The 27,204-nt window shown below is 42.1% G+C and overlaps 2 protein-coding genes across 4 annotated transcripts in view; one reads left to right on the top strand and one right to left on the bottom strand.

Annotated features, from left to right (window-relative positions):
* Positions 1 to 26,816, bottom strand: part of LOC308237916 (GON-4-like protein) — a 56,227-nt gene extending 29,411 nt beyond the window's left edge. For 2 of the 3 annotated variants that reach the window (XR_013959498.1, XM_080649282.1), the window contains exons 1-11: positions 26,441 to 26,795; positions 23,778 to 24,308; positions 20,940 to 21,131; positions 17,506 to 17,699; positions 16,494 to 16,568; positions 16,279 to 16,329; positions 13,252 to 13,302; positions 12,831 to 12,926; positions 11,329 to 11,448; positions 10,598 to 10,768; positions 7,157 to 7,349 (exon numbers count right to left, since the gene is read on the bottom strand). Coding sequence is in view for 2 of the 3 variants with exons in the window: in XM_080649282.1 (XP_080505408.1) it covers positions 7,157 to 7,349; positions 10,598 to 10,768; positions 11,329 to 11,448; positions 12,831 to 12,926; positions 13,252 to 13,302; positions 16,279 to 16,329; positions 16,494 to 16,568; positions 17,506 to 17,699; positions 20,940 to 21,131; positions 23,778 to 24,282 (1,648 nt within the window). In the remaining variant the exon portion in view is untranslated. Of the gene's footprint in view, positions 1 to 7,156; positions 7,350 to 10,597; positions 10,769 to 11,328; positions 11,449 to 12,830; positions 12,927 to 13,251; positions 13,303 to 16,278; positions 16,330 to 16,493; positions 16,569 to 17,505; positions 17,700 to 20,939; positions 21,132 to 23,777; positions 24,309 to 26,440 lie in introns of all 3 variants that reach the window. The other variant, XM_080649283.1, reaches the window with a different exon arrangement.
* LOC308237525 (solute carrier family 66 member 3-like) lies at positions 139 to 1,476 on the top strand. Its single transcript, XM_080648260.1, has one exon. It carries the CDS (start codon positions 192 to 194, stop codon positions 798 to 800), a length of 609 nt encoding a protein of 202 aa, XP_080504386.1. The 5' UTR covers positions 139 to 191; the 3' UTR covers positions 801 to 1,476.
* Positions 26,817 to 27,204: the final 388 nt, after the last annotated feature.

Raw genomic sequence — 27,204 nt, 5'->3', positions numbered from 1 at the left:
GAATCACTGATCGGCTGCCCCCTGCATGCCCCCTACTGGGGATCAAGCCTGACCCAGGCATGTGCCCTGACCGGGAATCAAACCGTGACCTCCTGGACTGGGCAAGCGCTGCATCCGAGTGCTGAGCGGCTTCCCCTCGCGCTGCGGCCGGATCCGCGGAGCCCGCGCCCCCGACCCGAGCCGCCGGCGCCATGGGCTCGGCGCTGCTGTGGTTCTGCAACTGGAGCACCCTGGCCGTGTGCGCGGCGCTCAAGCTGCCGCAGATCTCCGCCCTGCTGGCGGCGCGCAGCGCGCGGGGCCTCAGCCTCCCGAGTCTGCTGCTGGAGCTGGCGGGGTTCCTGGTGTTCCTCCGGTACCAGGTTCACTACGAGTACCCGCTGCTGACCTACCTGGAGTACCCCATTCTCATCGCACAAGATTTCATCCTGCTGCTCTGCGTGTTCCGTTTCAACGGGAACGTGTACCGGGCGGCGCCCTACATCGCCCTGTTTGTGGCGTCCTGGTTCCTGCTCACCCTGCGGAAGTGGATCATAGACCTGGCCATGAACCTGTGTACTTTCATCAGCGCGGCCAGCAAGGTGGCGCAGCTGCAGTGCCTGTGGGAGACGCGGGACGCCGCGGCGGTGAGCGCGCTGACCTGGGGCCTGGCCGCCTACACCAGCGCCACAAGAATAATAACAACCTTAATGACCACCAATGACCTGACAATCCTTATACGTTTTGTGATCATGCTGGCCTTAAACCTGTGGGTGACAGCGACAGTACTCCGCTACCGGAAGACGGGTGTAAAGGCGGAATGATGGATACGTCATTCTGACACACCAAGTGGATTTTGAGTAACTGAACCAAAGGAAAGAAGAGCTCATTGCTAAATTGAGGTCTTTTATAAATTAGTCAATCACTTCTGAAACTCTGGAGCCAAAGGTATTTTAGACTTGAGCCATTCAAACACGTGTTTAAAAATGATCCCCTCCCGCGCCCCCACTTTATTAGGTCAAGTTGGGACTCAGACATCTGCAGTGTTGAGGTCGGTGGTTAATGGAAACCATCCAAGAACCACTTTGAGATTGCTTTGCCTCTTAAAAGTCATGATTAAGTTCGCTCCAAAGAGCTGACTACATCTATTTTTCAGCTTTCGAATCTTTTAAGAAATAAGTCCTCTCCACAGCACAAATGAGCACCCAGTGGGGCTTTGCTCGGTCAGAAGAGTTGTAATCAATTACTAGGGGTTCGCTTTCTGGGACTAGTGTCTAATTGCAACAGATATGACAGGATGGCTTTATTGTATCATAATACAGTATAATACCTGCTTGGCATCACAAGTCTATCAGGGCAAGCAAAAATGTAACTGGCTTGAATTCACATGCCAAAGCAGTCCTTTAACTTCATACTGTGCCTTTAAGTAATTCCTAACAAAATGTACTATTGGATGCAATCTCTGTGATGAAGCCATTCACGTTCTGATTTAAGCACAATGCTGCCTTTTTTAAAAACTGTTTTTGAAAAAAAATATATATATACTAGTACTTATACACACACACACATATATATATACACATACATACATATATTATTGATTCTGGAGAGGGAGATATAGAAACATCAATAATGAGAATCATTTCGTTGATTGGCTGCCTCCTGCATGCCTCCCTCTAGGGATCAAGCCTGCAAGCCAGGCATGTGCCCTGACCAGAATCTAACAGTGACCTCCTGGTTCACAGAACAACGCTCAAGCACCGAGTCACACTGGCCGGGCAATGCTGCCATTTTCATAGGGGCCACAGCCATGCAATTAACCATTCTTAGAATTTGGTACAAAATACAGCTTATCTCGACCAGGTTTTGTGTATTGAAAATATATGTAGTAAAGAGTATTGCTGAGTTTTGGCAATTATGGATTTTATTCTAAACATGACAAGATTATTATTGTACATGGTATTTTTTCATAAGTTTATAAAGCTTAACACTTAAAAACTTTTTCCCTTATAACTGAATGGCATTATTTTGGTGTGTAGATACATATATGTAGTAAGTAAATGATACTTATTAGATGTTTTGGTTTCCTGTGTAAAATAAACTTTCAAATTTTGAACTCTGCTGAGTCTTAAAAAAAAAAAAAAAAAAAAAAACCGTGACCTCCTGGTTCATAGGTTGTCACTTAATCACTGACCCACACTGGCCGGGCCCTGGGACAACTTTAGATCAGTGGTGTCCAAAAGAACTTTCTACATTGATGAAAACGTTATATATATGCATTGTACAGTAATAGTAGCCACTGGCCATGTGCGGAAGAACTTGAAATGTGGCTAGTGCAACTGAATTTTTTTTTTTTAAATATATCTTTATTGATTTCAGAGAGGATGAGAGAGGGAAAGAGAGATAGAAACATCAATGATAAGAGAGAATCGATTGGCTGCCTCCTGCACATCCCCTACTGGGGATCAAGCCCCCAACGCAGGCATGTGCCCTTGACTGGAATCGAACCTGGGACCCTTCAGTCCACAGGCTGACGCTCTATGCACTGAGCCAAACCAGCTAGGGCAGGAACTGAATTTTTTAAAAAATCTACCACATAAGAAAACTAAATTCCTTACTACTACATAGCCATTAAGCAAGAGAAGAAGATGTCTATGCATTACAATGGAAATAGATCTAACTTATATTAAGTGAAAGAAACAAAGCTCCAGATGCAGAACAATATGTGCAGTATGATTCCTTTTGCGGAAAAAAAAAATATCTGAGATAAGTATGTGCTTGATTAAATACACAGAATATATCTAGAAAGTATTAACAAAGATTGAAGAATAGAACTCTTTGTACCCTTTCACGATTTAGTTTTTCATAATAAATATCTTTCATTAAAAATAAAAATATATAGTCCTAACTGGTTTGGCTTAGTGGATAGAGTGTTGGCCTGTAGACTCAAGGGTCCCAGGTTCGATTCCGGTCAAGGGCATGAACCTTAGTTGCGGGCACATCCCCAGTAGGGGGTGTGCAGGAGGCAGCTGATTGATGTTTCTCTCTCATCGATGTTTTTAACTCTCTCTCCCTCTCCCTTCCTCTCTGTAAAAAAATCAATAAAATATATTAAAAAAAATATATATATATATGTGTATATATATATATATATATATATATATACACACACAGAGAGACACACACACACACATTTTTGGTCTATAATCATTGAAAAATCTGTACCAATTAAAGCTCATCTAACCTATATTCTTACTTGATATTAATAACAGTATATAAAATACTAGAGGCCCAGTGCACGAAATTTGTGCACGGGTTGGGGGGGGGTGTCCCTCAGCCCAGCCTGCACCCTCTCCAATCTGGGACCCCTCAAGGGATGTCCGATGGGCAGTCGGACATCCCTCTCACAATCCAGTACTGCTGGCTCCCAACTGCTCGCCTGCCTGCCTTCCTGATTGCCCCTAACCGCTTCTGCCTGCCAACCTGATCACCCCCTAACCACTCCCCTGCCTGTCTGATTGATGCCTAACTGCTCTCCTGCCAGCCTGTTTTCCCCTAACTGCCCTCCCCTGCAGGCCTGGTTCCCAACTGCTCTCCCCTACAGGCCTGGGTCCCTCCCAACTGCCTTTCCCTTCAGGCCTGGTCGCCCCCAACTTCCCTCCTCTGCCGGCTTGGTCACCCCTAACTGCCTCCCCTGCAGGCTTGTTCGCCCCCAACTGCCCTCCCTTGCAGTCCTGGTCCCTTCCAACTGCCCTCCCTTGCTGGCCATCTTGTGGTGGCCATCTTGTGTCCACATGGGGGCAGCCATCTTGTGTGTTGGAGTGATGGTCAATCTGCATATTACTCTTTTATTAGATAGGATAGAGGCCTGGTGCATGGTTGGGGGCCAGCTGGTTTGCCCTGAAGGGTGTCCTGGATCAGGGTGGGGGTTCCCTTGGGGTATGGGGTGGCCTGGGCGAGGGGCCTGTGGTGGTTTGCAGGCCGGCCACGCCCCCTGGCGACCCAAGCAGAGGCGGCCCTGGTATCTGGGGTTTATTTATCTTCTACAATTGAAACTTTGTAGCCTGGAGCAGAGCCAAGCCTTCTGCTTGCTCCCTGGCGGCAGCCATTTCTGTTGGAATTTATGTATCTTATATAATTGAAACTTTGTAGCCTTAAGCGGAGGCCTGGGCCGGCCAGGGCTGCAGAAGCTTGGCTTCCTCCATCGCCGCGGGCAACCCTAGCCTCCTGCTCTTTCCAGCTCCATGGCTGCCGCCATTTCTTTTTGGATATATGTATCTTCTATCATTGAAACTTTGTAGCCTTGAGTGGATACCTAGGCCGGCAAGGGCAGGCGGAAAGCTTGGCTTCCTCCATTGCCGGGGAAACCCAAGCCTCCCTCCTGCTCTCTGTGGCCGTAGCCATCTTGGTTGGGTTTATTTGCATATTTGCTCCTGATTGGCTGGTGGGCGTGGTGGGTGGGCGTGGTGGGTGGGTGTGGCAGAGTGATGTTAATTTGCATATTACTCTTTTATTAGACTGGATTAAGTTGCATTGTTTATACATAGCTATTTGTTTGTTTGTTTTTAATTTTTTTTTCATGTTGTGCCTTGTCTCTTTATTCATGTAACGGTAGCTTGTTGAAGAACAGAGAGTTTTAATTTCTTCTTTTTTTAAATAAATATATTTTATTGATTTTTTACAGAGAGGAAGGGAGAGGGACAGAGAATTAGAAACATCGATGAGAGAGAAACATCGATCAGCTGCCTCCTGCACACCCCATACTGGGGACGTGCCTGCAACCAAGGTACATGCCCTTGACCAGAATCGAACCTGGGACCTTTCAATCCGCAGGCTGACGCTCTATCCACTGAGCCAAACCGGTTTCGGCTATACATAGCTATTTGAATGTCAAATCTTTTTCATGCATTTGTGGGTTTATCTCCCTAATAAAACTTCTTTAATCCTTGGAATGGAATTCTGTCTTCCTAATCTCTACAGTCCTTTCTTATTAAGTCTCTTCACAGCAGATCCTTTTCAAACACTGCTGAATAATGAAAGCACTGAAAGAGCCTATAACATATGGATATTATATTAATGTTTGGACACCCATCTGTTTGAGTGCAAGAACTGCAATAGACAACTTCTGCCTACAACACACAAATGGGTCAGCCAATGTTCTCAGAATACCTATTTGGCAAACATGCTGAAAAATCAATGAAAAACATATCCTTGGGTGATGATTAAAAAAAGAGAATATTGCCAAAACCAGTTTGGCTCAGTGGATAGAGCATCAGCCTGCGGACTGAGGGGTCCCAGGTTCGATTCCAGTCAAGGGCACGTAACTTGGTTGCAGGCACATCCCCAGTAGGAGGTGTGCAGGAGGCAGCTGATCGATGTTTCTCTCTCATCGATGTTTCTAACTCTCTCTCCCTCTTCCTTCCTCTCTGTAAAAAATCAATAAAATACATTTAAAAAAAAAAAAAAAAGAGAATATGACAACATCTGGAATCACTACAAATGAAATCAACCTCCTATCTTCTAAATTTACAGAAATGTATTGTACAAAATGATTAAATTATGCCTGATTTCCACTACAGTACACTTTTTAAAACTCACCAGACAATTTTAATAATGTAATTTCACAGTATTAAAGTAAGAACTTTTACTTATATTCTAAAGTAAGGGTTATGGTAGGGATTCTTACACAATGTATGACTGTAGTCAACATTATTTTTTGCCTGATTAATACTCCCTCATCACTTCTGGAAACACCATCACTTCTTTTGACCAACTACAGACTCCAACCACATTGTTCTATGGCAGGGGTGGGCAAACTTTTTGACTCGAGGGCCACAATGGGTTCTTAAACTGGACCGGAGGGCCGGAACAAAAGCATGGATGGAGTGTTTGTGTGAACTAATATAAATTCAAAGTAAAGGAGCGGAGGGGAGAGCAAGAGAACCGGATAGAACAGCCGGATCCGGCCCGCGGGCCGTAGTTTGCCCACGGCTGTTCTATGGGGTGCTGCCAATCACAGTACTCCATGATGAAAGCCTTCCTATCAATCCCATGCAACACCAAGAAAGTGAGCATGTGATCAAACCAAGCCAATCTGAGTTGTTCCCCTGGATTTTCCAACTGGACCCTGTTGGAGAGAATCCTTTTGATCTGAGGACAATGCAAGAAGTAAACAGTGTGCTTATGACTATGGTATAAGCCTTATAGAATAAAACAGGGTTAAAAATGGAATTGATTGACAAAAAGAAGTAGAGATGAAGGCTATAGAGAAGGAAGGAGGGCCTTAACAGGGTGTCAACTCTACTGCAGGTTTTTCTGCCCTTTAGCAAAGTCTGGTTTCATTTGACCTTCTTGCAAGTGGGAGTTTGGATTCTTTCACTTGGATCATAAAGAACCTTAACACAATAGTCAAGTGAATCAATGTACTCCAATGAGAGGGTACATAAAATTGTGTGCGCATTTATATTTCAGGAGAGGACTCTTAGCATTCAAGATGCCCAAAGATTCTAAACCAAAAAAGGTGGAAGAGGGGAATTTAACTACTAATCTATCTATATAAAACTGTAATATGCAAATCGACCCAACGGCGGAACGACCGGTCACTATGACCACCAGGGGCAGGTGCTCAACACAGGAGCTGCTCCCAGCCCGCAGGCCCCAATTGGCAGTGGGGGAGAGGGGGACTGGCGAGCAGACAGTGCCAGGCCAGCCAAGGCAAGTGCGAGCGGGGGCTCCCCAATCACCCCGCCGGTCGCCCCACAAATCGGCTCTGAACGCTGGCCAGGCCTAGGGACTGTATCCATGCACAAATTTCGTGCACTGGGCCTCTAGTCCTATATACTAAAAGGCTAATATAAAAATCGACAGAACGGCGGGACGACCGGTCGCTATGATGCGCACTGACCACCAGGAGGGAGACGCTCAACACAGGAGCCACCCGCTGGTGGTCAGTGCATTCTCATAGGGGGAGCACTGCTCAGCCAGAAGCCGGGCTCACGGCACAGGCTGGGCTCAGGGAAAACCCCGAGTGCATGAATTTTGTGCACCGGGACTCTAGTTTAAAATAAATTCCTGGGTAAATACCAAATTCAATTAACCAAAAATATCTTCTTTAAGTTTCTAACTAATGAAAATTTCACCACAGAGAAAGTAGATAGTAAATGCAAGTAAAACTACTTACCTTCATTCCCCACATCATCATTCATGAGTCCCCCAAGCCACATCTTCCATTCCTCATCATCTGCTGTATTGGGGTCATACATGTCTGGGGTGATGTCTGGAGCTTGAAGCTCTGCCTCTAGTTGTCCCAGGGGAACATCTTTCAGAGGCATCTTAGAGCGGGTTCGGAATGCAATGAGGCTGTCATCCATTGGCTAGCCAATAGAGAAGGAAATAAAAACATGTCACTGAATGCCTAATGCTTCCAAATTCTCCAAATCTCATAATATCCTATGTGTTTCTCTTAGCTAAAACGACAAAGTCTCTTCTCTAAACAATTTGGGTTTATTGAGAAACTTTAAGGACAATGACATCAGTCTTAAAACCAAATTTCAAGGACATTTGAAACAGCTTACTAAGCTATAATTTATATGTCATAAAATGCACCATTAAAGACTGGCCAGAGTGGCTCAGTGGTTGAGCATTGGCCTATAAAGCAGGAGGTCACGGTCTGATTCCCAATGAGGGCACATGCCTGGGTTGCAGGCTCTATCTCCAGTAGAGGGTGTGCAGGAGGCAGCCAATCAATGATTATTGTTTCTATCTCTCTCTGAAATCAATAAAAATGTATTTAAAAAAAAGAGAAATGATCCTTTTGTTAAAAAAAAATTCACCATTACAGGTATAAAATTGAGTGGATTTTACTATATTCACAGAGTTGTATAATCATCAAAATTCTAATTCCTGAACATTTTCATCACCCCCCCTCAAAAAATGCAATTCCCACTAGCAGTCACTACCCACCCCATTCTCACCTGCATCCAGTCTCTGTTAACCACTTATCTACTTTCTAAAGATTTGCTTAAGCTGGATATTTCATATAAATGGAATCATACAATACGTAGCCTTCTGTCTCTGGTTTCTTTTACTTAGCATAAGTTCACTCATTTTGTAGAATGTATCAAACCTCTGTTCCTTTTTAGTGCACAATAATATTCCATTATATGGATATACAATTTCTGGTTTATTCATTTATCACTTGAGGAAAATTTCAGTTGTTTCTACTTTGAAGCTATTATGAATAATGCTGCTATGAACATTCGTGTGTACATTTTTACATGGACATGTTTTCAATTCTCTGGAAAAGGTACTGCTGGGTCATATGGTAATTACTGAGAAACCACCAAACCGTTTTCCAAAGTGGCTGCACCAGTTTATGTTCCCAGCAGCAACATATGAGGGTTGCACAATCTTCCACATCCTTGTCAACACTTGTTACTGAACATCTTTTTTATTATAGCCATCCTAGTGGTAATGAAGTGATATCTCATTGTAGTTTTGATTTGCACTTTCCTAATGACTGAAAATGTGGAGCATCTTTTCACTGCTTATTGGCCATTTACATATTTTCTTTGGAGAAATATCTATTCATATGCTTTGCCCATTAAAAATTTTTTTTAATTTTTCAATTATAGTTGACATACAATATTATATTAGTTTTAGGTATATAACATAGTGATTAGGCATTTATATAACTTACAAAGTGATTAACTCATAAGTCTAATACCCATCTGACACCATCCTGTTGACTATATTCCCCTCGACTGATTTTATACTAGCAATTTGTACATCTTAATCCCTTTCCTTTCGTCCTTCATCCCCCTCTAACTCCTTCCCAGATTTCCATTTTTGAATTGGGTTGCCATTTAAAAGAACGTTTTTTTTGAATTTACTCATTTTAGAGAGAAAGGAAAGAGGGGGAGAGAGGGAGAAAGGGAGGGGAGGAGAGAGAGAGAGAGAGACAGAGAGAGAGATTGAGATTTGTTGTACCATTTATTTATGCATTCATTGGTTGAATCTTGAATCTTGTATGTGCCCTGACCGGGGAATGAACCTGTAACCTTGGTGTCTCAGGATGACGCTCTAAACAACTGAGCTACCCAGCCTGAGCAAAATCTAAATTCTTTATCATGGTTTTTCAAAACCTTTATGATCCCACACTCTAGCTTAGCTCTGACCCCACTCCTACTACTACTTCCCGTGATCCTTATGAATCGGGAACTTTAAATGTGCTATTTCCTCTGAATGAACCATTTTCACCCCAGATCTTTTATACATGCCTGGCTCTTTCTCATTCAGATCTCAGCTCAAATGTCGCCTTCTCAAGAGGCTTTGTTGTTGTTAATCCTCACCGGAGAATATCTTTCCACTGATTTTTTGAAAGAGAGTGGAAGAGAGAGGGAGAGACAGAGAGAGAGAAACAGTGATGTGAGAGAGACACATCATTTGGTTGCCTCCCACATGTGCCCAGATGAGGGCCAAGGATCAAGTTGTAACTGAAGTATGTGCCCTTAACTGGAATTGAACCTAGGACCCTTCAGTCCATGGGCCAACGCTCTATCCACTGAGCCAAACTGGTTAGGGCTATGTTCCACATTTAAAAATGCTTTCTTTCGCCGAAACCGGTTTGGCTCAGTGGATAGAGCGTCGGCGTGCGGACTCAAGGGTCCCAGGTTTGATTCCGGTCAAGGGCATGTACTGTGGTTGCGGGCACATCCCCAGTGGGAGGTGTGCAGGAGGCAGCTGATCGATGTTTCTCTCTCATCGATGTTTCTAGCTCTCTATCCCTCTCCCTTCCTCTCTGTAAAATATCAATAAAATATATTTTAAAAAAATAATAATGCCGAAACCGGTTTGGCTCAGTGGATAGAGCGTCGGCCTGCGGACTGAAGGGTCCCGGGTTCGATTCCGGTCAAGGGCATGTGCCTTGGTTGCGGGCACATCCCCAGTGGGGGGTGTGCAGGAGGCGGCTGATCGATGTTTCTCTCTCGTCGATGTTTCTAGCTCTCTGTCCCTTTCCCTTCCTCTCTGTAAAAAATCAATAAAATATATTTTTAAAAAAAAAATAATAATAATAATAATAATAATAAAAAAATAAAAAATAAAAATAAAAATGCTTTCTTTCATATACCTTATTCCTTCCTTAGGAGCTGCCATTCTCACAATAAAATAGTACAAATAAAATAGAATATCAAAGACTTACAATTTCCTAACTTTTACTTATCATATCAGAATTTAATATCGTCCCTTCTCTCTTCCCAATATAAGCAACAAATAAATTACTCCATTTGACTTTCCCAGTGATTTATTATTTTTTTTTAATTTGTTGTTGTTAATCCTCATCCGAGGATATTTTTTCCATTGATTTTTAGAGAGAGTGGAAGGGAAGGAGGGAGGGAAGGAGAGAAGGAGGGAGGGAGAGGGAGAAACATCCATCAATGTGAGAAAGACACATCAATATGGTGCCTCCTGCATATGCCCAGACCAGGGCTGGGGATCAAACCTACAACCCAGGTATGTGCCCTGAACCAGGAATAGAACCTTTACCCTTGGGTGCATGGGGTGACACTCTAACCAATAAGCCACACCGGCCAGGGCTCTGAGCGATTAGCATTATTTTTACCTGGAAAGAATCCATGCAGACTGGACTAGATGCCAGTTCCTCATCCACAGCATGCAACTTCTCCATGAAAGTACTATCTCTGGTCTGTTTGGGCTTTGGTGGGGGTGGAGGCCCCATGGGTACTACCTCAGCACTGATGTGCCTGATGGCAGGTGTGGCAATTTTCTCAGCCTGATTAAAAGATGCAAGCACATTAAAAAATAAATGGAAGGGATGGAAGGAGAGAGGGGGAAAAAGAAGCTGAGAGAGGGAGGTATATCTTTTATATACTAATGATCTTTCTGGACCCATCTAGATAGACATGATAGAGGTACATAAAAACAAAGACTCTGTCAAGTATACTAATTTAATTAGGTTTCATGCTATTTCCAATGAAACCAAAAGGATGCTACTTAGGTTATCAAAAGTGGGAAATGTTATAAAAATGGCTTTAGGACAATATTAGAAAACTGGTATAAAAAAGAGAAGGGTAGAAAAGAAGAAACTCTGTTAGTCACTCTTATTTGGCCCCTTAATGAGACATCACAAAAGCTCTGTCCTTATCACTGGGTTCAGTTTTCTGTTAAAATGTTCATTGACTTAAGAGACTTTGGAATTGAAACAGTTATAATAACCAGTTAAAAATTCCAGGAAGATCCTGGCATGATTATTGACATTGATTCTTGTTTGGTAAAGGGTAATAGCTCAGAATTCACAGTTATAACTTATCGCTTTTGTAGATGCAGATTTACCTCTGATAATATGCCATTCTCTTCATCTGTTTCATTCATCTCAGAAGACTGCCTCAGTCTGGATTTCTTTGCCCCACGTGGAGACGAAGCAGTGCTTTCAACATCACTTTCCAACAAACTCTACAAAACATATCCGGTTCACTTTTACATTTTGCCTCTACCTTATTCCACTGAGTATGAAGTATCACAAGAGAATGAAATCACAAATTATCATTCAATTAGAGTAAGAGAAAATACTTTAAAGTAGAAGCTTAATATTTTGAAGGTAGGAACAGAGACCATCAGCAATGCAAACTTTGTAAAATTGTAAGGCATTCATCAAAAATCCTTTTATAAACAAGTCAAACAACACATTCAGAAATAGAATATTACCAAAAAAGAAATAGAATATTACTATAGCTAAAAGAAATAAGATAGATGAATCTCAAAGGATTAATATTAAAAAAGTAAGTCAGACACAAAAGAATACAGACCCTCTCCCTTCAGAGAGTATGACCATGCCATTCCCTCCACTCTCTCCTTCCCCAACAGGTATGTATCTCCTAAACTCCAAGGGAACCCAGGAGACTTGTGACCAGGGGAGAAATGGGCAGAGCACCTCTTCCAGGGCTAACTCCCTGAACCTGTCTCCAAGACCCCTTTTCTCTGACTTCCTAGCGAGCCAAAGCAGCCCAGCCTGGGCTCTCCTGTTGCTGCTTCAATGTCCTTCCTTGTTTCACTGTCCTAAGTGTGTTTTTGCTGCAGTCAATAAATTCTTGCTTGCTTTTCTACCAAAAAAAAAAAAAAAAAAAAAAGAATACATGCACTATGGGTCCATTTATAAAGTTTAGAAACAGTAATTGAACTATAATGTGTAGAGCTGCAATTTTAGGTGACATAACTATAAAGAAAAACAAGAAGCCCTAGCCAGTTTGGCTCAACGGATAGAGCCTCAGCCTGCGGACGAAAGGGTCCCTGGTTCAATTCCAGTCAGGGGATATGCCCGAGTTGCGGGCTTGATCCCCAGTGTGGGGTGTGCAGGAGGCAGCCAATCAATGATTCTCTCTCAGCATTGATATTTCTATCTCTCTCTCTCCCTCTCTGAAATTAATAAAAATATTAAATCAAAACAATAAGGAAGTAATCCAAAAAGTCAGGATAATGGTTATCTTTAGGGGAAGAGAAATGATTATGATTATGAAGGGCAAATAAGAGGTATCTTGGCAATGTTATATTTAATGACTTTGGAGAAGTTTCATGAGAATTAGCTTTATAATTACGCTGTATATTTTTACTGTATGTACATCTCTGTATGTTATATTTCATAATACAAGATGTGACAAAATTAAAAGTGTGACAATACCTCTCAGACTTGGATTTATGCAAAGTAAGTAGAAAAAAGAATGGTGTCTCAATCCTCTCTTTAGAACAGGTGACATTAATTACAAAGGAAGAAAATACACTCTGCCTTATCAAGCCAAATTTTTTTCTATACTATCAACACTCACAGGGTCACCACTGACCTCTTCAGCAGTCTCATCTTCTTCTTCATCATCTGGCTGGTACTCTTCATCTGAGGAATCATCTTCTTCGAGGTTGATATCCACAAACTGAGGAGGCTTCATAAATACAATTACAGAAAGAAATGAAGTAAATAGGAAATATAAACCATATGTATTTGGAAAATAAGGGGGAAAAGACAAAGCAGGAGGGGAAAAAACCCTAAGAGCACAATGAGCTAAAAGCAAGTAACAAGAATCAGGGGTTAAAGAGACTCCTAGCAAGAGAGTCAAACTTAGCCGTTAATAGAATAGAAGAAAAATTAAAGCTGGAATTTTAAATGTTTAAGTTAAAAGTCCCAAAAATGTTAACAAAGAGTACTTGGGTTTCAAAACTGATGAAGTCTTTCTGGAAAAGAATAAGAATTACCTCTTCCAAGTTTACCTTAATTTCATTGGCCTTCTTAATTGGTGAAATATTCCATGTTGGAATTACCTACCAACAAAGAATAAGTAATTAAGTTCTCTTGACTAGAATAGACTGTTTTTCATTTTTACTTTCTCTTTACCATTACAAAGAACCATTTACCTACCATGGAGTTGCCCTAAGCTAAGGGTACTGATTATCCCTGAGAGTATACTCTCAAATATTTGTCACAGCTTGACAGAAGAAAAGGTGAGAAAACTATTTCCATCATCAGCATTTCTGCCTTAAACCAGGTAAGACTCTGTATCTGTCTTGTCTACTTTATATCACAGCTTGGGTTCACACGAAATAATCAATGTGAAAACTACTTGTAAACTACAATATTATAGGTGACAGTAGCCTTTTGATATCAGTATTTTTTAGTCAATTACATAAATCTACCATTAGAATGCCTCCAAAAAGCCAGCCATGAAAAGTTTTTTTTTTTTTTTAATATATTTTTATTGATTTCAGAGAGGAAGGGAGAGGGAGACCGAAACATCAATGATGAGAGAGAATCATTGATCAGCTGCCTACTGCACACCCCCTACTGGGGATCGAGCCTACAACCCAGGCATGTGCCCCCAACCGGAACTGAACCTGGGACTCTTCAGTCCGCAGGCTGATGCTCTATCCACTGAGCCAAACCGGCCAGGGCAACGAAAAGGTCTTATGAAAAGATTTGGAGTGAAGTGTCAAGTGGTCCACAACTTATTTTCAAATAGTATAGGAACAAACAATAGATAGAGGGTTATAAAGCAAATGTGGCAAAATTTTACAATTGTTAAATCTAGATGGAATATAGATTCACTAAAACTCTTCCAACTTTTTTCATGTTTTAAAACAGTAGAGTTGGTGGAAAAAGATTTTAAAATAATTTTTTTTAAAGCAGCTCCTACATAGTGCTGACAAAATACCATTGGAGTAGGTAATTTCTTGACTATTTACTTGTGACCCAATCAAAATCATTTTATGAACAAAATCCAACAGGCCACTAGGTTCTATCTCTACAAGGAGCCTCAGGTTTTCCACATTTCAGCCCTGCCTTGGCCTAGCCACTTATCGAGCTCTTTGTAGCTAGGCCCGCACAAAATGTAAAGGGGATAATGTGATTCAGGCCACACCCTTTCTCATGTTTGTTTCTGAACCATCAGTTTCCCTATTCCCAAACACATCATGAAGGCAAAGCAGCATCTGGAAGTGTATTGGAGTTAGTCTATTAAGCATTAAGAAGCAAGAGGAACTCTAATCCTGCTCTTCCACATAAACTATAGTCTTGGGTTGTTCAACTTCTCTACACCTATAATCCGTGGCTGGTAAGCATAATCCAGAACCTGATTTGGATCTCCTTGGCCTTTTATTCCAAATCAAACATGGAAATAATGTCAATTACACCCCACATGTCAGGTAGACTTCATATAACTTCTGTCTCTCTGATGGATGCTTTCATCATAGCTACCACATGTTCATTTGTGTACTTCCTGAAGATGATAGTTCACTTAATGCAACAGGGTTAGTTGATTAAATTAAAAAATATAATGTGGCTGTCAAAAAGCAAACCTCAGACTGTATCAAAAGAAATATGGTATCTGGAACATTGAGGGGATAACCTAACTTTAACCTGTACTAGTTAAAACACATCTGGACCAGTAGATTCCACTTTTGGCATACTTTTAAAAGGATACAGACAAAATAGGTACATTCAGAAGAAAAGGGTGATTGATAATAATACTCAAAGCCATGTCACATAAAGACCAATAAAATATTGGGGGAGCCGAAACCGGTTTGGCTCAGTGGATAGAGCGTCGGCCTGCGGACTGAAGGGTCCCGGGTTCGATTCCGGTCAAGGGCATGTACCTTGGTTGCAGGCACATCCCCAGTGGGACGTGTGCAGGAGGCAGCTGATTGATGTTTCTCTCTCATCGATGTTTCTAACTCTCTATCCCTCTCCCTTCCTCTCTGTAAAAATCAATAAAATATATTTAAAAAAAAAAAAAAAAAAGAGATGCTAGCTTTCTTCGACTAGAGGAAAGGTCATGTGGAAGAGAAGAAACAGACATTTCTTCTACAGGGTTGCAAGGAATAGAACTGGAAAAAGATAAAAACTACAATATGTATTTCGGGTCCATCTTCCTCACTATCAGAGGTAGAACAGACTCCCTCACACTATCATTTGCCTTGTCACAGAAGGTAACCACAAACTGGACAAGTATTTGTTAAGCAGGATGTAATGTGGTTCCAAGCATCAAAGACCTTGCTATACCAAAATACTTCAGAAGTCTTCAAGTGGTTCTCAAACTTCAGTGTGCAAAAGAACAAACTAGTGTGTTTTCAATGATACATAATCCCAGTCCCTATTCATGGGTCCTGATGTGTAGGTCTGAAGTGAGCCCAAGAATGTGCATTTTTAATAAGACTCCTGAGGGAACCCACACCAGGGTGATATTGACACAAGTGGTCCCCAGGATATACTATGAGAAATACTAAACACTGCCACATATAACATAAATAGAACTGACCTCTCATTGCTTTCAGCAATTCTAAATGGTTACTACCTACAAGTTCCAAAAATGCACTATTTCCACATCAACTAAAATAAAAATAAACTATGCTAATGATTTCATATATTCTACCTTTACTTGTCTTTTACAAATCTTTCATTAAGAAGGCAAACTCATGCCCTAACCGGTTTGGCTCAGTGGATAGAGCGTCGGCTTGTGGACTCAAGGGTCCTGGGTTCGATTCCGGTCAAGGGCATGTACCTTGGTTGCGGGCACATCCCCAGTGGGAGGTGTGCAGGAGGCAGCTGATTGATGTTTCTCTCTCACTGATGTTTCTAACTCTCTATCCTCTCTCTTCCTCTCTGTAAAAAAATCAATAAAATATATTAAAAAGAAGGCAAACTCAGACCACAATAATTTCTATATTTTTTTCTCTACAAATAACCTGAAATTAGATATTATTTACCAACCTAAGTACACAATAAAGAAAAAACAGAACACCCACCACTCCTTTCTCCACCACTTCCTTAAGTTTAGAGCGTGTCATTTTGGGTTCCTAAAGAGAGGAAAATGAGAAGAGTCAATAAAAATCATTGTGTAATTCTTGAATTTTAGGATGCTAACTTTGCCCCCAAATGCCAAACTATTTACAGACTCCGAAGTGGCCTCCTACACTTAGCTCTGTTTCATGACATTAAAAAATGACAATCAAATACTCACAAACATTGGCATATCTTCAGTCTCACTGATGGCTGCTTTCATCATCGCTACCACATGTTCATTTGTGATTACTTCCTGCAGAAAGATGAAATTTCAAATTATGCAACAAAGATGTGTCACTCGATAACACTCATCTCTCTGTAATTCTGCTAGGCATATATAGAGACAAATGAGAGCTATACAGTATACTCAAACAGCTTCAGATTAGGGTAATGCAAGGCAACTAAAAGCAAAGAAGCAAGTTTTGCATAAAAACCCACAGCTTCAAGCAATGTAACAGCTTATTAGCTGCTACCGGGAATAAGAATGGCTTACATAAAAAGAAATTCTGCCCTAGGTGGTTTTGCTCAGTGGATAGAGCATCGCCCTGTGGACTGAAGGGTCCCAGGTTGGATTCCAGCCAAAGGCACATGCCCAGGTTGTGGGCTCAATCCCCTCCAGTAGGGGGCGTGCAGGAGGTAGCCAATCAATGATTCTCTCTCATTGATGTTTCTTTCTCTCTATCCCTCTCCCTTCCTCTCTGAAATATAAAAATATATTTTTTTAAAAAAAGGAAATTCTGAGGTAACTATATGCTTAAGAGAAACTAATAAACAAAAGTTTTATAAATAGCTGTGTTGCTACATATTGAAGAACAGTATTTGCATATGTGCAAAGTACTATAAACTGTTAACTGGGCATCTTTTCAGGCATATTAACCCACAAAAGGGTAAATCCAGTATAAACATTATCATAATCAAATCTAATAAATAGTACAGTAAACAATCGAATCAGTGAAGGCAGCAGAGGAACAGTTTATCTTCCCAGTTAAGTCTTCTTTAACATTTGTTCAGATTTCAAATGTGTGCTGAGTGCAAAGAGAAATCTATCTTGAAATGTAAAATGTTTCGCCACAGGTAACTCACAAAATTAGTAATTCACATACCAAGAGTCAAGAACTTCCTGAGTACTTTTATTTGCTTCCCATAAAAAATTTCCATTCCAATTACATAGCTGTCCCAGTCTTACTCACGTGTAGGATGTTTCGCACATTGACTGCTGTCAGATTGTGCTGTTTGGCGCCATCCTCTAAGGTACGGTCAAGCATATCATCCAGTTTTGGGTCATAAGCCAAAGTCCCTTCTTCTTGACCCCTTCCATCTCGTTTCCTCTTGGTACCCTTTTTCTTTTTCTGCCTTTTCTCACTTTCTTCACTGTCTTGCTCTTCTGCAAATAAACCAAGAACATCACCAGAATCTCCAAAGTAACTGCTCCCCAAACTTAACCCCAAAAGACAACGTTGTAAAAGAGAAACAAGCTGCCAGCTGTCCGATCCTGGAAATCAAAGATTATGATGTGGTAGAGGTGGTAATGGTGGAGGTGGTAGAACTGTCATAGTAATAATACCTAACTTTCACGGAATATTTACTTTATGTCAGATAGTTTTCTACACACTTTGTATGTATTAATTCACTTACTCCTTATAAGTAATACTCCTTATGAAATAGAGACTATTCTTTTTTCCACTGTACAGGTGGAGAAACAGAGGCTAAGAGCTAAGAAACTTTCCGAAGAGCCAGTAATGACAGAGCCATGTTTTGAAGCCAAGCAGTCTAGCTCTAGAATCAGCAGTCTTAATTATTACTCCATATTGCCCAGATAATGCATCGGAAACCCTCGGTTTGTGGCCCAGTTCTATAACTTAACAGGGTAACCTTGGCAATAGTCTCGTTTTTTCTTTTATAAAATATAGATATCTGCCCATCAGGGATGCCACATGGATTAAGTTAAATAATATATATCAAAGTGCTATATAATCAATGAAACATGATATAAATGTAATTTATCATAATTACTATTCAGTCTAGAAAAGAGAAAAACAAAGACCAAACATATAAAAACTCCACTCTCAATTATACAAATAAAAAAGGTACACACACAAAAAAAGATACCAAATATTCCTATTCTACAAGAAAGGAGCACAAATATAACCAGAAAAAGAAAAACTTCCTGGCCTGGCTGGCATCACTCAATGGTTAGAATGTTGGCCTGTGCACCAGAGGGTCTCAGGTTTAATTCCCAGTCAAGGGCACATATCGGGGTTGCAGGTTTGATCCCCGGCCCCAGTTGGGGTGCGCTCGGGAGGCAACCAATTGATGTATCTCTCTCACATTGATGTCTCTCTCTCTCTCTCTCTCTCTCTCTCTCTCTCTCTTCCCCTGTCCCTCCCTCCCTCTCCACACACCCTCCTCCGTTCCATCATCTCTAAAAATCAATGGGAAAAATATCTTTGTGTGAGGATTAAACAGAAAATACAAATCAACCAATGAATACATAAATAAGTAAAACAACAAATTGATGTTTCTCTCTGTCTCTCCCCCTTACTATCTCTCTAAAATTAAAAATGTTTTCAAAATTAAAGAAATAAAAAGCCTACAACTATTGTAGTACACAATGGAGAAACACTGACCACCTTCCCCCAAGTTCAGAAATGAGACATGGATGTTCACTATCACCACTTCTAACCTACATAGTAATTTGCAATCTATACTAATAAAAGGGTAATATGCTAATTAGACCAAATGTCTTCCAGACGACCATCCACACATGGCCTTCCTGACAAAGCCAGGCCCAGGCAAAGCCACCTGCTGGTGGTCCCGGGCACCAGCGCCTGCAGCTGGCTGCAGCCTGGGAGACAGAGAAGCCATCCACCCTGCAGTCCCGGGCACCAGCGCCTTCAGCTGCGGCCCAGCAAAGCCACCTGCCCACCGTCCCCTGCGGCTGCAGCCAGCCTGAGCGAAGCCGGCCCAGGTCCCAGGTGCCTGCGGCCGGCTAGAGGGAGGGAAGCCTGGGTCCCGGGTGCCTGCAACCGGCTGGAGGAGGGAATCCTGGGTCCCAGGTGTGGGGCTGAGGTGGTTAGGGGCAATCAAGCCAGCAGGGGAGCAGTTAGGGGCAATCAGGCTGGCAGGCAGAAGCAGTTAAGAGGCAAGCAGGCAGGCAGGCAGGCAGGCGAGCGGTTAGGAGCCAGCGGTCCCAAATTTTGAGAGGGATGTCCAAGATTGGAGAGGATGTAGGCCTGGCTGAGGGACATCCCCCTCTTCCCCCGTGCACGAGTATATATAAAAGAAGAAACCACAGGGGTTCACTTAAAGCCACTTAAGTTGAATAAAGAAGTCTATTTATTTGTCTGTATGTGTTATATTGCACGAAAATATAGTTCAAAGAATTTTTAAGGAAGACTAATTCTATAACCTATTAATTCCACCTGAGGAAAATAAAGTACATACGCTCACCAGGAGATCAATAGTACAATGTTCACAGCAGCACCATTCAGAGTAGCCTACAAATGAAATGATCTGAATGTCCATTAAGAGTTTTTTGTGCCCTAGCTGGCTTGGCTCAGTGGATAGAGCATCAGTCTGGGGACTGAAGGGTCCCAGGTTCGATTCCGGCCAAGGGCACATGCCTGGGTTGCGGGCTTGATCCCCAGTGGGGGGCGTGCAGGAAGCAGCCAATCAATGATTCTCTCTCATCACTGGATGTTTCTATCTCTCTCTCCTTCTCCTTTCTTTCTGAAATCAATAAAAAATATATTTTTTTAAAAAAAGAGTTTTTTGTTTTTGCTCTTATTTTAGAGAGAGAGAGAGAAAGAAAGAGAAACATCAGTGTGAGAGAGAAACATCAATTGGTTGTGTTCTGTAGGTACCTGACCGGGACTCCAACCCACAACCCTTGGTGCACTCCAACCATCTGAGCCACACTGGCCAGGGGAAGAGTTGAATGGATAAAGAAAATGTAGAATATTCAACAACGGAATACAATATAGCAAAGAAAATGAACAATCTACAAATACATAAAACAATATGGACCAATTTCATAAATATATAGTTAAGTGAAAAAAGGCAGTCACAAAACATACTTTATATTCCATTCATACAAAGTACAAAACAGATGAACCAATCTATGCTGCTAGAAGTCAGGATAATGGTTACCCCAGCGGTAAGGTGTTGGTAATAACTTAAAGGGAGTACTTTTGGGTACAGGTAATATCCTGTTTCCTTTTTTTTAAATGGGAATGTTCCAAGGAAATTTTCATCTGTTTTTAGAGAGAGAGGGGGAGAGAAGGAGGGAGAGAGAGAGAAAAACATCAATGTGAGAGAGAAATATCAATCAGCTGCCTCCCATACACGCTCCAATTGGGGGCCAAACCTACAACTCAGGCATGGGCCCTGATAGGGAATGGAACTGGAAACATTTGGTATATGGGCTGACACTCCAACCAACTGAGCCACCTAGCCAGGGCAGTAATATTCTTTTCTTGATCTGGTTGCTGATTACATAGGTGTATTCAAACTCTGAAAATTCAATAATCTTTTATATCTTAGGATATGTGCAGTTTTCTGCATATTATACTTCAATAAAGAGAATTAACTTAAAAAAAAAAAAGGAAAGAAAAAGAGCGCCTACCCATTGGAATAAAGAGTCCATCATCCTCTATCTCTTCCTCAGCGTGGTGATCTGAAGTCCTGAATGGCTTTCCTTGAGGAGAGGCACAGACATCTGGCTGAGATGATTTCCTAGGCTGGGCTCCTAGTTTTACAGAGTGGCTGCCTGATGGCAATAAAGGCATCTCTTCTCCAGAATGCATCTGAGGTTTTCCTGGAAGAATTACAAACACTACTTCACACTTTCACCATTCTTAGTCATACTCTATTGTAGAAATCAGGATCTTGTTATAAAGTCCTTTTTAGGAAGAAAACTTTGTTAATGATGCATATACTATACAGGCATTCCCCTCTCTTAAAGACAGTGTCCTAAGAAAAATATTGAAATGATATTGAAATATGCTCACATCCAATTTACTCACTTATAATGTCAGGGAATTGAGGTAGATAATTGCTAACGTTTTTCTAGCTCTATTATATGGAGAGCTATGCATTTATTTCCTACTAGAGGCCCGATGCACAAAATTCATGCAAGAGTAGGCCTTCCTTCCCCCAGCTGCCAGCACTGGCTTCCCTCCAGTTGCCAGCAGGCACCCGGGACCTGGGCTTCCCTTGCAGCCCCAGCTTCGTTGGGAAGGTCGTCTGGTCTAATTAGCATATTATGCTTTTATTATTATAGACTAGAGGCCTGGTGCATGAAATTCATGCCCTTGGGGGAGGTTTCCTCAGTCCAGCCTGTGCTCTCTCGCAGTCCAGGAGCGCTCGGAGGATGTCCGACTGCACCGGAGGCGGGAGAGGCTACTGCCACCACTGCTGCACTTGCCAGCCATGAGCCCAAATTCTAGCTGAGCAGGGCTCCCCTGGTGGTCAGTGCATGTCATAGCAACTGCTCGTTCCACCGTTCAGTCGATTTGCATCTTAGCCTTTTATTATATAGGAAGGACAGAAAAATCAGATTTGTAATGGGGGGAGAGGAGGTCTTATATTGCTGATGACAAAGGGACACTTTATATAGTTGACCATTAACATCACATTTAATTAAATGATATACATTATAAAATGCGGTTACCAGAGGAGAAGTGGGGCAGGGGAGGACAAAGAGGGTAAAGGGGGTCAAATATATGGTGATGGAAGACTAGAGTTCAGTGGTATAAGTAGACAGATGTCATATTATAAAGTTCTACACCTGAAATTTGCACCATGTTACTAACCAATGTTACCCCAATAAATTTAATTTTTAAAAAAATCTCTAGATTCCACTCAATAACTGAGTGACATTGAACCCCTCCTTAATTATCCATTCCTTGTTTAGCACTCTAATCCTGTATTTTTCTCCAGTTCCTCCTGTCTTCATGTCACCATTACAACTAGTTTGAAGAAAAAAATTTAACAATCAGTCCCTCAAATATGTTCCCCATTATGACGGCACGCTTCACCATCCCCCAAATCCAGATACCTTAAATCATAGCAGTCTCTGAGCAATATTAGTTATTTCTTTGTCAAGTCTCTAAACTATACTCTTTATTCTCTATCCTTACTGTCAACATCCTAGTCCAATCCTTTATAAGGTCTTAAGGGGATAACAGCAAGGCTGTGAATACCTGGATTTGCCCTTTCTTTCTGAAGCCCTGCTACATTCCCCACACAAACACAGCACTTCTACATATTTTCAAAATGTGCTATTCTACTTCCACTCCTTCCCCACAATCTATCAAAACATATCAATCCTACAAGTTCCAATTTAAAAATCCTAATTAAATAAAATTTAAAATTCCTAATTACCTGTACCACACAAACAAATTAATCACATGTTGTCTCATACTGTTCCAAATGAACTATGCATTTATGTCTTGTCTTTCCAACTAAACTATAAGCTTCCTGAGGTTAGAACTATGTCTTCTGTTTCTTTTATGCATCAACTAGAGGCCCAGTGCATGAAATTCATGCACTCGGGGGGAGGAGGGATCTCTCAGCCCGGCCTGCACCCTCTCGCAGTCTGGGAGCCTTCAGAGTATGTCCGACTGATGGCTTAGGTCCTAAGCCGGTAGTAGCTAAGGAGGTGGGAGAGGCTCCCGCCACTGCCACTGCACTCGCCAGCCATGGGCCCGGCTCAGGGCTTCTGGCTGAGCTGCGCCTCCCCCTGTGAGAGCACACTGACCACCAGGGGGCAGCTCCTGCGTTGAGCGTCTGCCCCCTGGTGGTCAGTGCGCATCATTCCGTCATTCGGTTGATTTGCATATTAGCCTTTTATTATATAGGATTAGCCATCACCTATAGGAGAAGTTCAAACACCTGAGCATGGAAAATAAAACCCTTCACAACCTAAGCACAATCTACCACTCTGAAGTCATCTCTCACCACTTCTTCCAAGCCATGTCACCATCCTCTTCTGCCTCTGACCTCTGAGCAGACTACTGTTGGCCTATGAAACACTATGCCATCATTCTGTCAAACTGCAACTCATCCTTCAAGTCCTAAGGGTTAGGTAAAGCCTTTCCCAATGTCCCAGGCAGTAGTCTCTAAGCCACTGACCCTCCTCCACAAGCCCCACTTCATAGATATGCACCAAATCACAAAAAGTTATACATAGTTCATACCTCCAGACAAGAAAGGATAGAGAAAAGAAAGAAAAGGACACAGAAGATTTAAGGAATGGGAGGGGATAAGAAAACCTCCACCCATTCATAAAACTCACTGCTGACCTTTGGAACTCTGCAATTCCAATTCCATGCCAAATCAAGATCCCCTTTCAGAAAAACTACATTTTGTAAAGGCACTGACAAGAGTGCAGTAGCAAAGGCAAAGACAATGCCAAACCGCTGACAAGGAAAACATAGCCTAAAGACCATGCATATCTTACCTCCCTCTTCCTTGACTTCTTCACTAGGCTCTCCTGAAAAAGGCTCCTTTGTGATAAGATGATCACCTCTGTCTTCTTGGGTAACTGGCCTGGGCCTGAGCGTCGTTTTCTTCCCTCTCTTTGAGCCAGTGGCATGGAGTTTTTCTTTATCAATGTGTATGTTAAGGGGCTGGGAAGACTCCAAGGAAGGTAGGGTGATTCCCTTTGAGATGGCCACGTTAACCGCTTCTAGAACTGTTGCATTTGTGTCCTGGGTGAGTACCCTGGAATTCAAAGATGGATCTTCCACACCAAGCTGATTTCCTGCATCCTGCACAGATTCAACTTCGAGACCAGCTGCACTACCATGACTTCGACCCCAGGACAGTGATGCTGACCCCAAGTCTTTAACCTGGTCAGATTCTGGTTTAACAGCTGACTCAAGGTCTAGGTCATCTTCCTCCAGGTTGCCCTGATGCTGTGGGAACTCAGTCACTGCAGTTCTTCTCTTCTTACTGGGCAACATTTTAAAAGTCCTACTTTTGTTCCATCCTGAAAGGATAAAAGCGAGTTTTTATCACCTTCATATTAACTATGATAATACTTCCTCAAATATATTTTCTCTTACTTAAATTCAATCATGAACACAGTACTTTATATCAAATGCACCTTATTCCTATTAGGTGGAAGTGTACAGACAGTGGTTAGAGTGCCTGAGTTAAAATCCCAATTCTACCACTGATTAGTAAGTTATCTTGCTTAGTAACTTAACCTCTCTAAACTTCAGTTTCCTCAACTGTAAGAAAGAACGGTTTTTACCTCATAAGAGTTGTTATAAGAATTACATAGTAAATGATGAGCGTCAGTGATTATTATTACCATCAGGAGGGTAGAATAGCACGATGCTGAGACCAAACAGAGTCAAGCTGTCTGGATTTGCTTCCCAAGTCTGATTCTCTCCAGCTTTGTGACCTTCTATAAATTACTTAACCTGAATCTGCTTCTTCAGTCATAAACTAAATTAAAAATAGCAGTGACATCATTAGATAGTAATTTATTAGATCAATAAATGTTTTCTATTTTTGTTTGCATAAACAGGTTATTTCCATTAACAGAAACAATCCAAAAGCAAAATGTTTGTTTAAAGAGGTTAGGCCTTGCTCTGGACAGTGTTTCTCAGAGGTTAGAGCATGCACAGGCCCACACAACGAAGGCTACAAGTTCGATTCTGCCAAGGGTGTATACCTGGGTTGCAGGTTTGATTCCGGGCCCCAGACCAGTTGCAGGCAGGAGACAACCAATCCATGTTTCTCGCTCTCTCCCTCCCTCCCTTCCACTCTCTCTAAAAATCAATGGAAAAAAAAAATATATTCTCGGGTGAGGATTAACAAATAAATAAATAAAGAGGTTAGGCTATATTAACAGAAATTTTGTGTTGTAAACAAGAGATTCCTACTGTTCTCTGTACTATGTTACTTCTGACTCTTGCTTTCAATTCCAGTTATCACATTTTAAGAGCAACACTAACCTAAATTGGATGGTATCTTCTTTTATGTTCTAGCACCTGTTTGCAAACCTCTTTTATAGTAATTATAACTTTTGTAATTGCCTCTTGTCTGTCTCCTTCCCATCTGCCTCCACAAAAACTACGTGGTTTTTCAGGAAAAGGACTTTTTCAACTAGTACCCCTAGTACCAGGCAGTATCTGCCCTATTGTAAAGACTGAATGAATGTTCCCTAACTAAATGAATGAATGGAAAAGAGTGTGGCTCCAGCTGGTGTGGTTCAGTTGGTTGAGCATCCTCCCATGCACCGAGAGATCACCAGTTCAATTCCCTGTCAGGGCACATGCCCAGGTTTCGATCCCCAGCAGCGGTGGAGGCAGCAGATTGATGTTTCTCTCTCTCTCATCAATGTTTCACTCTCTCTCTCTCCCTTCCTCTCTTACCCTGTGCTTATTTTATGCAGCATTTAGACCAGAGTTAAGCATTATATGGAAACTTTCTACCCAAAAAACTTTACCCAATAAAATAGGCACAAAAACAGAATAAATTATCTTGTGTTACAGTGAGTTCTTCATCACTGATAATGTTCAAAGTCTGAATGCCCATCTACCAGGGCACTAGATGAAAGTTTGGAGTACAGGACTGCAAAATAAAGTTCTCTTTTTTTTCTTTTCCTTTTTAAATAATTTCTTGAATGTAATGAGTTGAGAGAGAGAAAGAGAGAAACATTGATTTCTTGTTCCACTTATTTATGAATTCATTTGTTGATTCTTGTATGTGCCCTGACCGAGGATGGAACCCGAAACCTTGGTGAATTCTGACGGCACTCTAATCAACTGAGCAGACCGGCCCGGGCAAAGTTCTATCTCTTAAGGGTCTAAACTATAAAGTTAGTTTTAAACCTCTCTAATTCAGTTTCCACAGATCACTAGAAGAGATCTCCCCCCACCCTCCAATCTACCAGCGCCCTTACCTTGGTAATTAAAGCTCAAAGGAGGGTGGTAAGGGGGGTGGGAGTAGCTTAGGCAAGTCCAATATTTTGCAGATGAATTACTGAGGTCCAGAAAAGGGGGAAAAAATTAAGAAGGAAAGAAAAGAAAGACAGCTACCATTTAAAGTCAACAGCGTAGAGGGATCGACCCCCGGCACTTACAATACAGCAATTCTAAAGAGGCTCACCTTTTAGGAACCGGAGTGAGACCAACAGGGTGAAAGAATGCAAATCCGAAGGTAGCCCCAGCGGGAGCCCCTCCTGGGAAAAATTTTCAAACGGGGGGACCTAACTGCGCTTTTTACCTAGGCGCCGAGCACTGGCCCAAGCCCCCACGCCCGGCTAGACCCCCTCAGACCTCTACCTTCCGTCCTACACCCCGCACCAGTCCTCAGCCCCGACCCCCTCAGCCTGTACATCCTTCGCCCTGACGTCCAGCTCCCACTTGCCACTTCCCGCCTCACGGCACGGGACACACTCCCCTCACCAGCGACGGATCCCGCGGAAACTCGGAGTCGGTGCCACCGGAAGTCAGCCAGCGGCAGCAACTTACGTGCGCGCCCCCGAGTCGTAGTGCGCGGCGTCAAGACGTCGAAGAGCGCGCTCCAACCACTGGGCGCCGTCCCATGTTAGGGCAGAATGAAGCCGCAAGGCTAGCCTGTCAGTTGTGGGCAAAAAGTTTTTAAGGAAATACCTCTCTTACTCGGTCCTAGGCGCTGCTCAAAACAAAACTTGGGATTGTGATTCGTTAGTTTAACTTGACAACTAACCCTTCTAGCCGCGTTACACCTGAAAATACGGGACCAAGGAAATGGAGAATGCAGAAATTTTCAGAAAGGAATCCCTGGGTTACAAATAGTGCAGTTATTTGTACTAGTGAGTCATGGAGTCACTCCATAGTAATTACTACTCATAGCTGTATAATACTCTGCCATTTTACAAAATGCTTTCA

Source organism: Plecotus auritus, assembly GCF_963455305.1.
Source record: "Plecotus auritus genome assembly, chromosome: 12".
Taxonomy (NCBI): domain Eukaryota; kingdom Metazoa; phylum Chordata; class Mammalia; order Chiroptera; family Vespertilionidae; genus Plecotus; species Plecotus auritus.
The sequence above is the reverse complement of the archived record's forward strand: the minus strand, read 5'-3'. Positions and strand labels throughout refer to the sequence as shown.

Coding starts and splice junctions, on each gene's coding strand:
- LOC308237525 (XM_080648260.1), top strand. CDS start 192: ATGGGCTCGGCGCTGCTGTGGTTCTGCAACTGGAGCACCCTGGCCGTG.